The 14,654-nt window shown below is 38.8% G+C and overlaps 1 protein-coding gene across 1 annotated transcript in view; it reads left to right on the top strand.

Annotated features, from left to right (window-relative positions):
* LOC123772069 (uncharacterized) overlaps positions 1 to 14,654 on the top strand; it is a 50,975-nt gene that overhangs the window by 32,647 nt on the left and 3,674 nt on the right. Inside the window, 10 exon segments of the mRNA XM_045765009.2 lie at positions 454 to 637; positions 4,119 to 4,314; positions 5,197 to 5,423; positions 6,423 to 6,587; positions 9,724 to 9,852; positions 10,077 to 10,222; positions 11,224 to 11,314; positions 12,489 to 12,542; positions 12,544 to 12,651; positions 13,499 to 13,595. Coding sequence (XP_045620965.1) covers positions 454 to 637; positions 4,119 to 4,314; positions 5,197 to 5,423; positions 6,423 to 6,587; positions 9,724 to 9,852; positions 10,077 to 10,222; positions 11,224 to 11,314; positions 12,489 to 12,542; positions 12,544 to 12,651; positions 13,499 to 13,595 — 1,397 coding nt within the window.

Below are 14,654 nucleotides of genomic sequence, written 5' to 3'. Positions count from 1 at the left end.
TCACACTTGTGTTGTCAGTGACCTAGAACAGGCCACTTTACTTTATGGGTCTAGTTTTAACATAAATTTAATAATATATGTTCAGGTGAAAGAAAGACCCAATATATGTGTAAATGTATTAAAAAACAAATTTTCGGATACATTCTTTCTCGAGGTACTATATACAATGTTCATTGTTCATTGTATAAAGTACCTTGAGAAAGTATGTAGGTTACATCCGAAAATTTGTTCTTTATACATTTATACATATATTGGGCCTTTCATTCACCTTCATTCAAGCACTACGGCACTGTAGCAAGTTTCTCCAATATATGTCTAAATATATATATATATATATATATATATATATATATATATATATATATATATATATATATATATATATATATATATATATATATATATATGTAATAATTAAATATTTGTTAAATATTAAGATAATTCCATTTATAGCATCAATGTGTCGGTGCGTCGCATCGGTGGCGGGTTTGGCGGGAAGATCAGCAGGCAGCAGCTGGTGGTGTCGGCCGCCGCCGTGGCCGCCCACAAGCTCACACGACCTGTCCGGGTCGTCCTCGACCTCGCCACCCACATGACCTTAGTGGGCTGGCGAGAGCCATACATGTCTAAGTATGAGGTAAGGCGAAGCTACGATCTATAAGTATGTAAGTGTGTGTGTTTTTCTGTACACACTTACACCCGTACACACACTCTGGTGTTGACATGTTACCCGTACACACTCTAGTGTAGGTGGATTTTCTCAAAGACAAAGTTATGTTAAAATTTGTCATTACACACATGTACATATGATATGGAGCATGAGAGGGGGATCGAAGCAGCGTCCTGGGTCACTGCCGGCGCTCCAAAGACATTCTCCCATACTTTCTGGGAGTACTCTATATTATTTGCACTCCTCCCTTGTGCTGTCTAAATTAAACTATAGCCTATTCCTCGGCTTCGCCTTCAACCCGTCTTTTTCTTGAAGCATATATGCTGAAACCAGCGCTCTGTCACTACAGGATCGTCGCAATCGGTATTGCCGTCGGTACTGTCCACCACCTTCATTCCCGCTAGTGCCATACTGGTGAGCCTTCTTCTTTCCTTCCTTTTACTGCAATGAAAAAGTGTTCGCAGGATTCTCTCTCGGTACACGTTTACAGCATTTCCCGCTGGTATTGTTCCCACCTCGCCCGCCATGGAGGATTCGACTTTGAAATTTTGATAAGGCCCTGAACCCCAGAGTGAAGGCGTATACCCCTCCGACTGATATGAAAAGAACACTGCTTCCCCCCCCCCCCAAAAAAAAAAAAGCGGTGGGTTTTTTGAGGGAAGAAAACGTGTGTCTGGGAGCTGAGTCTAACCACCCAAGTTGCGCGCGCAACGAGCTAAGCTAAGCATTTGCTGTATCTTTGGGGGTGCTCCGCCGGAACCCCCAAAGTGATAAGCCTGCAGATAGCTAAGAAATATTACCATGAATTGTAATTAGTGTAAATTCAAATAATGCAACTTTCAATTACTAACTATAGATGTAACTATTAATTGTAATTGATTTAATACTTTATCATTATAATGATTATTCATTATAATTATTCTTTAATACTTTGTTATGCATTAGTCACTAATTATTTATCATTCACCCTAATTAGCTATTTGATTCATTAAAAATAATTGCTTATCATTATACTATTTATTATTATTATATTATTTATTATTATATAATAATTTATTATTTATTACTAATTTATTATTTATTACTAATTTATTATTTATTATTAATTTATTATTTACTATTATAAAATAAACAAGTCCCCAATCTGAGCGCATTTTCTTCCAGCCGCAGAAAACGCCTTCGCCTTAACATTTATTGATAGTCATGTGCTACTGCTTTGATTACGGAAAGGTTGAAATCTGCCTACAGATTTGGTTACTCGCGAAATGTCCCGTTTTCCGGGTCTAGTGGGTCCTCTGGTTGGTTAGGTTAATGCACCTTAGTACAACAGTTTTTGACGTTGGGAACACCCGCGAGAACGGGCTGGTATATGACGCCCTTCTCCGAAGACAACCATTTTTGTGATAAACTGCCTGCTGTTGAATGTAGTATATTCTCGTGGCCTTTCTCCTACCATCGTAATAGGCGGTGAGAAACGGCTATCGCTAGGTTACTTAGTGACCATACTCGCTTTAACTCATAATAAAGCCCTGCTCCTTATTGTTTTAAGTGCATTTTCCCATAAAGTCGTACTTCTTTATCTATGTATTTATTTATTTATTTATTTATTTATGTGCGAGAAAGTACAGTGGTTTGTAAAAGTACATACAGTGGTTAAGGTACACTACACGGACGCGGATACATTGTCTGGGTTAGCTTTGATCATCATTGAAAGAGTTAATTGATTGATGAAGATTAAGCCACCACAAGAGCGTGTAGTCCGTACAAAGGTGGTAGATGTTTGGAGTGACTGTGATCTTTGGATTACGGGTTCACCATAGCCCGTGCTACATGGAACTTCGGTTCCGAGTAACTGAATCTATAAAAAGGTCCTTGGTCATGTAACATCATGAAGTGTGTCTGGGCCTCGCCACTGAAAGAGAGTTGACTTCTAAGGTGAACTATACTGAAGTAATAGATCAATTTGCGAGAATGAAGCCTAGACGCAAGAGACTAATGTAATTCTTTCATACAGCTCTCCCCTTGCTGCTTTTTGTTTTATTTTTACGTTTAAAATTCACACACATGGTTTTATTGTGTTTTCGGATTTATGGGCTTACTGTAAAAAATTTAAAAACAAAATAACAATTATGTATTTCCTTCAAAACTGTATCTTCCTTTTTTTAAACATAAAATAAAAATATATGAGGCTACAATGATTCTGTATGTGTCATGGCGCGTGTTTCATGCGCGCACAGCCCCCCCCCCCAACAACCTCCACCCCCCTTCCTGACTTCAGCACCTGGCCCCGCTCGGAATGATAACCCGGGATGATAGCCTGGGGAAATACAAGAGTGCCACCCTCTGAACGTGTATACATCCACTCATGCATCGATCTAGTTACATCTGTCTTTTTGCACGTAAATTTTATATTTTTTTTATATTCACGTGTATTTTTCATTTTTGTTTGGGTGTATTTTCAAATCTATCTAAAAAAATGTATAGTAATACAATAGTTTATATTTTATATATATATATATATATATATATATATATATATATATATATATATATATATATATATATATATATATATATATGTGTGTATATCACGAAAATAAACACGTGATTAATATATATATATATATATATATATATATATATATATATATATATATATATATATATATATATATATGTATATGTATATATATATATATATATATATATATATATATATATATATATATATATATATATATATATATATATATATATATATGTCGTACCTAGTAGCCAGAACGCACTTCTCAGCCTACTATGCAAGGCCCGATTTGCCTAATAAGCCAAGTTTTCATGAATTAATTGTTTTTCGACTACCTAACCTACCTAACCTAACCTAACTTTTTCTGCTACATAACGTAACCTAACCTATAAAGATAGGTTAGGTTAGGTTAGGTAGGGTTGGTTAGGTTTGGTCATATATCTACGTAAATTTTAACTCCAATAAAAAAAAATTGACCTCATATACAATGAAATGGGTAGCTTTATCATTTCATAAGAAGAAAATTAGAGAAAATATATTAATTCAGGAAAACTTGGCTTATTAGGCAAATTGGGCCTTGCATAGTAGGCTGAGAAGTGCGTTCTGGCTACTAGGTACGACATATATATATATATATATATAATATATATATATATATATATATATATATATATATATATATATATATATATATATATATATATAATATATATATATATAGGGAGTACCACCTCTAGCTGGAAGAAGGGGGACCCATAGCCTCGGAGGAAACCACGCATAACGCATTAGAGGGATATATATATATATATATATATATATATATATATATATATATATATATATATATATATATATTAAAGCATCTAATTGAAGATTCTAAATGAGTAAAGTATATAAGATATAGTAATTACGCGGCGCTGGCAGGTTGGGTTTGACGACGCGGGCAGACTGGAGGCGGTGAAGGTGGACATGATCTCCGACGTGGGCCACGTGGGCAACGAGGCCTCCGTGGGCTCCCTAGCCAGTCGGCTCCACAACACCTACTACCTTCCCAACGTCTTGTTTCGCCCCGTCATTGTCCGCACCAACACGGCCGCCAACACCTGGTGCAGGACGCCAGGTAGGACAGTCTTCTTGACCATGATGGGTGGGCATGTTTCGTGTGGGTAGGTTATGGCTCTCTGGCTTCTCATGCGCCACTCAGGACAGACAAGTGTTGCCAGAAATAAAATGTTTGTCTGGTAATTCTGCCATTTTGTATAGCGGTGGTGTCATGTGACACCACATTTAGCAGCCCAGCCTCCTGTTGTGGTAGTACTTATAGTAACTATATGAGGACCATAGTATATATACCGACGTACAACGAAATTAGAAAGTATAAATCTGAACTATTGAGTCGGACAAACTGTGCTTCAGGACGACACACGGTACAGGGTACGGTGTCACGGTAGTAGTCATTTTTTTTACAAGTCATGCTGTAACTGCCACAGTTGCCAGGACACATCTCTGTTACACCATCAGCTCTGGCAACGTAGCCTAACATTCCCAGACCTTTTACCTCATGATAATTATTCATCATAAATCTTAAAAAATACGATACCACTATTGTACCGGGATCCGTTACTAGTTATTAAAGGATTAAGTGCCTGGGTTTATATGTTGTTTTCTCTGGTGTTATATTGTTGTGGGTTATAAAATGGATAAGTATGCCTCACTTCCTATATGAATGTGGTTCCCTTCCATTACAGGTTTGGGGAGTTTTAAATAATAAGAAAGTTGCGTTTGCCGTAGTGGGAAAGACTCATCAACTAAAACTCTTGAGTTATTTTATTGATTAATGTTTGTTTTATTCTGACTTGAGTCGTATATCATAGAATATATCTTATTTAATTAATCCAATCAATTTGTTTATATTACCTGATTCTTTAAAAAAATTACGACAATAATCCTGATTTATTGCAAATTTACTGATATATTGAGGATGTGATTTTGCTTTCCATAGGTACTGTGGAGGCTATTGCGACCATGGAGAATATCATTGAACACGTGGCTAGCTATCTGAAGAAGGACCCACTTGAAGTGCGACTTGTCAACATGGTGGCTCCAGATGTGGCTCGACTTATGACTCCACCTCATGTGAGAAATGTGGTCAAGGATGATATCTTGCCACAGTTGATGCAGAAGTCTATGTACGAGCAGAGGCAGGAGGAGATCCAGATATTCAACCAGGTAACCTCTACCTAACATAACCTAACCTGACCTAACTTAACCAGGTACACTATGCTTATCGGGACTAGTCGTGGCAGCCTTTACAGTGATGTGAACCGAAATAAAACAAAGTGGCCAAGAGGTTTGGACCATCGGGGATCGAATGATCACGTGACAAGAAGCCAGGTCGACCCTCCGCCGACCTGTCCAAGCACCAGAGCAATCACATTAATGCCATGTATTTGGTTCATTGATCTTCTGGCGGTTCTGTCGCCCCGTCACCCTATCTCCCTGTCACCCCGTCTCCCTGTCACCACAACAGCTTATTCAAGTAATTTCGTTCTTGGTGGTGTCTACGTATTTTTAAAGAATGTATTATTGTTGATACAAAGCTTCTTCCAACTGGTTCCTACAAAAAAAAAGTATCTACCTTCTGATTGCTAAAAAATAAAAATATCTTCCATGTGTTTCTCAAGAAAGTAAGAGCACCTATGGCAAAGTAAGAGCTGGCCCATTATGAGTACATATCTCTTGGACCATGGGAAGGGGAGGGAGGGATCGAACGCCGACCCTGCAAGAAGCAAGATGATCACTCTACCCACTAGGATAAGTGGTTGAGTAAAAAAAAAAAAAAAAGACAATTTTAAAGCTTTTTTATAGTGAACATGTTCAAAAGCATCCGTTTAATTAATCATGTATACTAATAATTTTAAGTAGAAAGGAAAGATGGAAATTTCTATGAGGGAAATTGACCAAAAGAACTTAGTTTAATTATTCACTATATCCAAGTACGTTTTTGTGGGACCGTTGATAAAAATGTTATATAGTGGCAGCCTAAACAGCAGAAAAATATCTTTAAGAATGTTTTATAATTCTTATAATTTGAAACAGGCTTATAGCACTCTAAAACAATTAGAAGAAGGCTTACAATTTAGGAGGAATGAACACGCATGCTAAGCTAAACATATATGTGCTGCCTCTTTCTTGTTAACATGTCGGTCCCTTGTGTTGCATTACCAGGAAAACAAGTGGAGGAAGAGAGGCATGTCTATTGTCCCTCTGTGGTACGCCCTCAACTATCCTTCAGTGTTCCGGTACGGCATCCAAGTGTCCATCTACGAGCACGATGGCACCGTTGCTGTCTCTCACGGAGGCATCGAGATGGGGCAGGGCATCAATACTAAGGTGAGATGGGGCAGGGCATCAATACTAAGGTGAGATGGGGCAGGGCATCAATACTAAGGTGAGATGGGGCAGGGCATCAATACTAAGGTGAGATGGGGCAGGGCATCAATACTATGGTGAGACGGGGCAGGGGCATCAATACTAAGGTGAGATGGGGCAGGGCATCAATACTAAGGTGAGATGGGGCAGGGCATCAATACTAAGGTGAGATGGAGCAGGGCATCAATACTAAGGTGAGATGGGGCAGGGCATCAATACTAAGGCGAGATGGGGCAGGGCATGACAAATATTGCTCAAACTACTCCTAAGGTTCGGTTAGGATAGGCTTTCGTTCTAACAGTCTTCAAGTCTCAATTTGTCTTCATAACTTCATATCATTCATTTGCTATCATCTCATTCTTGTCATCTTCATACGTTAATTTGACGTGCACCAATTACTCACATTTGGCCTATACATTAGTTTACACCTGTTACTTAATATTCATGCCATAACCTCCCTCATGACTCCATTCATGTATGTAATATAATGAGTAGCCAAGGAGACCCACACACCCCTGGCGACCACCGACATAAATATCAGACCTGTGGCTCATTGCACCAAGTTAACTCCTACACATGCAATACTTCCTACATAAACAAAATCACAGCATTTAACAACATCCTGTGAGGACCATAAATGTTCATTACTCTCAAAGGCATTTTTGATCAATTTTGTCAAATGTTTGTATATGTACATAAATCCCATACACACTTTAACATTTATATTTAAACATATATTATCCATTAGCTGTTTTAATGCAGATATTTGATCTACACCTCCTTTTGCCCTGAGGAATCAAACTTGTTCAGTAGTGATCAATTTCTCAACAACGTCGTGGACCCTTGCAATTGCTATGCACTGTTGCTACTGTACCTAGTAAACTAATGTCTCTCTTATTCCTATGTTCGTTACGTTCTGTTTTCCATACAGTGGTACAATCGCTGCTCACTTTTTTCCAGTCATGTTCCATATTCTCTATACCCAATTCATTCTTTTTATACATAACATTTAATGAATTCTCCATGTACCAATCAACACCTAAGCTTTGCTACAATTCGTCTTTTTCACTGATATACTCACCCCTCCCTGTCTATATCTGTAAAAGAGAATCTCTGTCTGTGCAAGGCCCAGACACATGGGGACTAGCTTCACCCAGCATTGCAGAGGGTGAATGGTCTGGGGTACGGGATAGACATAGGCTGGTCGGGGTGGCCTGTATTAAGAGAGAGCAGCGTGCCAGGGTCACATTCTGAACCCCCACAACGATGTTCGCCACCTGCACCTAGTTAAAACAAAAATTCTTATAGTAACTATTAGCAACTGATTTTAGGAAAATTAACATATTTTCTACTATTTACATGTTGGTCATTGTAGCATAAAACAGATAATTCAAATTCATTCATTGTGGGGAACAGGAAATTAGAGTGTATTCGTACATGTTAGGCTTTTATCGATTATATAAGCCCAGGTGATGTATAAAGCCCAGGTGATATATAAAACCCAGGTGATATATATAGCCCAGGTGATATATATATAGCCCAGATGAATGGAGTGTAGTGAGGCCCGAGAAGTGAGAGGAGAGAAAGGCGGAGTGAGGGAAGTACAAGGGGAGAGGGGAAAAAGTTAGAGGGGGGAAATGAGAAGAGAGGAGAGGATAGGAAAAGAGAGATAACAAAGATAAGAGAGGAGAGTAGGAAACGGGGGAAGTAGCCAGGAAGGGAGACAGACCCGGACACAGCCGGGTACCAACCAAGTGTGTGTGTGTGTTCACATTACTTTGAAGTTATAACTATTCACATTAGCAGAGCTTTTCGGTTTCTAAATAACCCTCTTTCATTTTTCTTTATCTCCTCGTCCCCTCTTTGTTTTTCCTGCTTAAATATTAGTTTCGATGACTTGTTTCTCTCCTCATTCTGCGTTTTTTACTTCGTTTACTCTTGATCCATAAGGTACATTTTTCTTATCAAATAATACCCTTAACCTCCTCGCAAGCAATTCCGTCCACTCTTAGACCAGAGTAAACAATCCGGCGCGCCTCCTGGTGCCAGGGACTCAACACACAACATTATGATCACTACGTTCAAAATAGTAACAGGAATCGATAAAATTGATAGGGAAGAATTCCTGAGACCTGGAACTTCAAGAACAGGAGGTCATAGATTTAAACTAACGAAACAAAGCTGCCGGAGAAATATACGAAAATTCACTTTTGTAAACAGAGTGGTAGACGGTTGGAACAAGTTAAGTGAGAAGGTGGTGGAGGCCAAAACCGTCAGTAATTTCAAAGCATTATATGACAAAGAGTGCTGGGAAGACGGGACACCACGAGCGTAGCTCTCATCCTGTAACTACACTTAGGTAATTACACAGGTCGAGGGCTGGCTGTCCCTGAGGATGTTGTCGGCAGTGTGGCTCACATTATTGCCCCGTCCCTTGTATTAGTGGCGCAGGAAACAATATTGGAAGAGTTAGTACTGAGGATCAACACTGAAAGTATGGAGCAGCCATTAAGTTAGGGGAGCAATGGAGGGATCACGATCATGTGTTATTCATCAGAGAAAGTTGACGATTATTTGTTATCTTGAGCTAGTAAGGTGTATATACAGTATTCCATTTTTTTCTGCTCATTTTAAAAGACAAAACATAAAAAATGGGGGAAGAGAAAATAACACATAGTGGAAACCCAGAACTGAGATAATTGTGTACTGCAATTGGTCCTGAGTCTTTCAAAGATAGAGCCTGGCGCTGACAGTCATCCCGTGTGTGTGTGTTGTTTGCAGACATAGAGGTCTATTGTCTACATCACCGCATTGTACTACCTTACACGTGTGAGCTTGCCCCCGGGACAGTCCGGGTAACTTCGACAACCAGTTGGCTTATCTTGAGGCCTGGCCCTATGTATCTTGATACACTCGCCCTTGTGATAATGACCTGTACCTGGTATATAGTGCTGTTAAATTTATCTCGCTCTCCTTTTCTGTACCTCGAAAATGTATTGGTTTATTCGCTATCATTGTCCATATGAACTATCGGTGATTATTGTTAAAATTTATTTGTGTTGTTATTTTTTAAATAATATAATGCTAAATTTTGCAGGTGGCCCAAGTTGTTGCGTATGAACTTGGCATCCCACTGAGCTCTGTTATACTGAAGGCATCTGACACCATGATTGGCTCCAACTCTATTGTCACGGGCGGGTCTTTTGGCTCAGACTTGTGTGCTCATGTAAGTATTGGCTCTGCCACCGGCTCCTGCACTGCAGCATGCTCATGTAAGTACTGACTTGCTAATATTGCTGATCATTCCAGCATCCATAGGACGAAAACCTCTAATTGCAGATTACTATAAAATATTTAAGTCCCTCCCTCCTCCCACCTATCTCTCTCTTAGTATCAGTAGCAATACGAAATTATTACCAAGGAGTTGGGTTTAAAGTTTGATATTTGCAGGGAGCGAAAGTAGCGTGTGAGGCCTTACGTAAACGTATAGACGTGGTCAGGGAGAAGATGAAGAAGGACACTGGTGATGACCCGTCTTGGGTGGAGCTCATTAAGAACTGTCACGCTGAAGACATTGACATCTCTGAACGGTACTGGTGAGTATGTGGACACCCCTCAGTGTGTCCCTCCACTCACTCCTCCATCACTCACCTACGGTACTGGTGAGTATGTGGACACCCCTCAGTGTGTCCCTCCACTCACTCCTCCATCACTCACCTACGGTACTGGTGAGTATGTGGACACCCCTCAGTGTGTCCCTCCACTCACTCCTCCATCACTCACTTACGGTACTGGTGAGTATGTGGACACCCCTCAGTGTGTCCCTCCACTCACTCCTCCATCACTCACTTACGGTACCTGGTTTAGTTAATCGCCATCAACTATACTCCTCATGGTCACTGAGAATTGAGAGACAATGTTGAAATACATATTGAAAGAAATATGCTTAACAATTTTTGATAGCAAACATGTTTTGAATTCGCAAAAATTCACTCTCTCATTTTGTTTTGCTTCACTTAAAATACAAAAAGACCAAACACTTCTTTCGGCAATCGAAAAAAACAAGTCGGCAATACTGCAGAAAAGTTCACTAGTTTCCCCAGTAGATCTATCGACCTGAACGAAGATCAGTCGTTGCCTTAAGGTCAGCAGTTGACCTAGAGGTCACCTCAGTAAGCCTGACAGGATGCCTGTCCTCGACCATGAAAACCCATAATCATGAGTGACTTGTGGTAGGGAAGATTGGAGGTTCTGACCCCAATACTTTCCCTTTCTCATTATTATCCAGGTGTTTCTCACCGGTGGTCTGTTTACCTTAATTATGGAACGATGACTTCAAGAAGGTCTTGGGATTAGTTTCTACCTTCTAGCAAGTCTTAATGTCTAGCACCAGGTTATAACTGTTAAATGTATTTGCTCACCAGTCATGACTTATAAATTTATTCGTCTACAAATTTTTGTCTCAAGACCTCTATTCTTTATTTTAAATTTTAAATCATTACTTTGGTCTTTTATTAAACTAATATTTTGTAATTATATTGACAGTATTTACCTGAAGGTAACAGACGTCCTGGTAAATATATATTGACGTCCTCAGGACTGCCGGACGGGAGCACCCCGAGCGCTACGACATCTGGGCCGCCTGTTGTCTCGAGGTGGAGATTGACGTCTTAACCGGACAGTATCTGGTAAATAAATATTTAATCAATAAATTGTCGTTCTTATTGACAATTTCTAATTCCTGGAATTTTTTATTATTATTAACAAGCTTAGGTATACACAGGAATGTGCTGCCAGCCTATTCTATATGAAAGATTACAGTTAAGCAAGTCCCAACTGTGTCTGGGTACAAGTGACAGGATGTTGTCACTTGTGATGAACAACCCAGCGGGTTTTCTTCCTATTGGGGAGTGTTGTACATGCTGCTATGGCGGTATGACCACTCACAGGATGAGTGGCGCTGTCCAATAAACTCGCTCCTCGGGGCAAAATTAAACAAAAAAAATTACATAGTGTAGATCAAAAACTAGCTATAAGTTCATCTAATATGCCCATCTCACAGGATGGTTAGTCGTACATGGAATCGGGGAAGAAAATACCTGCCTCAATACAAAAACAGATCAACTCTGACTAAAAATCCGTAGAACCTGAAATGTAAATGATCTATTAACTCGCACCAGCAAAATCTGGGCACAGCACGAAAATATCTTCCAGTATTCCTGAGTGTATAAAGTAATTACAGAGCTCAAAGTACCTCATACCATTTGGTCTGAAGTCACTTGTCATCCTTCTCTGCACGAGTATAAAGCAATTTATATCCATTCTACAGTACAGAGACCGAAGTGGAAAAATAACATTAGAGGTCTTATTGCTAATACTTAAAGATATAAATCTCAGTATCCTTTTCCTTCATTTGTACATTTATGCATTTTATTTTTAGTTTAAGATCCATATTAAATATGACTAAACTTGTTCGCATTTCAGCATTGCTCAACTCATATATTATTGATTTCACAACTTTTCTTCAAAAGTACCTCTTTTATTCACATTTCCCAATTATTTTATTTCTTATTTTTTTCTACCACAAACGTGGCCACACATTTACAATGCTAACCAGCATATTATTGTAGAAGAGGTTGTGTGTTAATGTTAGCAGGTTTCACTGCTATCACTTACAGCTTCCCTGAACTTGTGTCTCGTCTCAAACTGCTGTTGTTCTCGCTAACATGTCAAAGACCAATATTATATTTTTAATGTCTGACTCATACTTAATTTTATTTAAATCTTTTTTGTCATTATTCTATCAAAAATCAACGCTGTATATACGTCTCCTGAGTTAATGTTAATTGGTTTGTTGGACAGTTCCGCCGTGCAGATATAATTGAAGACTGCGGGAGGAGTCTGAATCCGTATGTAGGACATTGGTCAAGTGGAAGGAGCCTTTGTCATGGGCATGGGGCTCTACACATCAGAAATGGTGAAATACGATACCAGTACCGGCCAAAAGCTGTCAAATAGCACTTGGGTAAGAATGGATACTTTATATTTATTGTTTACATTTTGGGAGATTAGAATTGCCTCATGTGAAATATGTAGTTATGCGTCGTTTATATAAAAGTTAATTCGTTCCTTTAAGGGAATTGGCTAACTGGAGACAATCAAGGGAACGCAACAAATTTTGTTTCACAGTTAGAAAATTTCGCGTATTTTTCGGAGCAAGTTGGAGACGCTTGTATAGCTTGTGCTTATTTCTCAGTTGTAGAAAATGGTGCAGCCAGCCTCGGGACGAGACTGATTACGTTGTGGAAGGGTATACTCTGGTTTCTGACCAGCGTGTACCCTTGGTATCCCTTGTATACTGGTTGTATACAAGCCAGGTATGCCATACACTGGTTGTATACAAGCCAGGTATGCCATACACTGGTTGTATACAAGCCAAGCATGCCATACACTGGTTGTATACAAGCCAGGCATGCCATACACTCGTTGTATACAAATATGACTTGCCATACAATATGGCATCTCAGACTACCTGGCAATGTCATGCAGTATTAGAAAATAAGTTGGATGTTATATTAATGGAGAAATAATCAAGGGATAATTAGTGAAATAGATTTGTAATTACAAGTATATTTGGTGTATGAAAATATTGAGCAAATGTAACAAATGTAAAGGATTATTAGCAGTTAACTTTTTGTAAATATATGTGCCCCTGTTCCTGATCATTTAAGTTAAGAGAAACTATGATTTATATACTGATATTAATTAAAAACTGAATTATCACACTCATTATTAAAAGGTTAGTGCCAATTAATAAGGGCTAGTTGACTAATAGATCATTAATTTCAACATGAACGTTCTATTATCCGCAGGAATACAAACCACCAACAGCTCTGGACATCCCGGTTGACATGAGGATTAGTCTCTTATCTAATACGTCAAACGCTCACGGCGTCCTTGGCTCTAAAGGTAAGCAGATTTGTGTTACAAAAAGCCTAATTGAAAAATTATATTAAGACCTATTATTATGCATGCATAAAAGTTTCAGAGGAATATTTAAATTATTTATTTCAAAAGTTCTTGTGTCCAATAAGGTTTTTATCTTAAAGTTTTAATATTATTATTTTTTGTTATTTCTGTGCGATATTTGCAGAATACACTCGTGTGAAAGCTTCGAGCTTTCAACATTATGGTACTTGGTAGATCACTTTTGGGATTAGGACGCGTAGTCCCCTCTACTGACAAAATTCAGAACCATTTCTTAACATTGAGTGACATCAGGAAAATGATTACATATGGCTGCAACAAAATCTCTACACTCATGCCTTGATGCTCAGAAATTATCCCAAAAGTAACTATCCTTAGAGAGAACTTGTTCTTTTCATTTATTCTTCTTAATTCTGTCTCGGAAACGGTTGCCATCCCAGCAAGTGAAATACTGTGGAGAAACTAAAGCATTTCATTGGATGGAATGTACGGCCTCCGAGCGACAGAGGTCTCTAGAAATAGAGTATAGAAATGTTATGACAAATCATTTAAGTCGTCAGTACCACACCCAGCCTCTGGAAAGTGAAGGGCAGTTGTGTCTGCATTATTACACTAATCCGGTGACTCCCCAGACATGATACTTTTAAACTATTTGTGAAGACAATAGTGCCTCCCTGAATGACCTTGTGGAAATAATGGATGATATAACGGTTTTGAGTGGTTGCAAGTATGGTGATTTGGTCCATCGGGGCTCCCTCTCTGCCTAAGTTACCTGTCCTCTTACAAATTATGTCTAAATTTGGCCGTTTGCCCGTATGGCCGAAAATGGGCGTAATATGAAAATGAAAAAAAATTGAAAATATATTTTGGATTTTTTTTTTTCCAAAACAGCAAGTTAAGGGTCCTCTGGTAGGTTAGGGTGGCAGGAAATTCTCCTAAAGGTTCAAAGCGTAATGAAAAACGTTAATTGAAAGTTTCCTCTCCTAACCTAACCGATTAAGCTGGAGGACTTACAACAGAAAACGGGACAGGACATCACTT

This window comes from Procambarus clarkii, chromosome 1 (assembly GCF_040958095.1).
Source record: "Procambarus clarkii isolate CNS0578487 chromosome 1, FALCON_Pclarkii_2.0, whole genome shotgun sequence".
NCBI lineage: Eukaryota > Metazoa > Arthropoda > Malacostraca > Decapoda > Cambaridae > Procambarus > Procambarus clarkii.
This window is presented reverse-complemented; position numbering and strand designations above follow the sequence as displayed.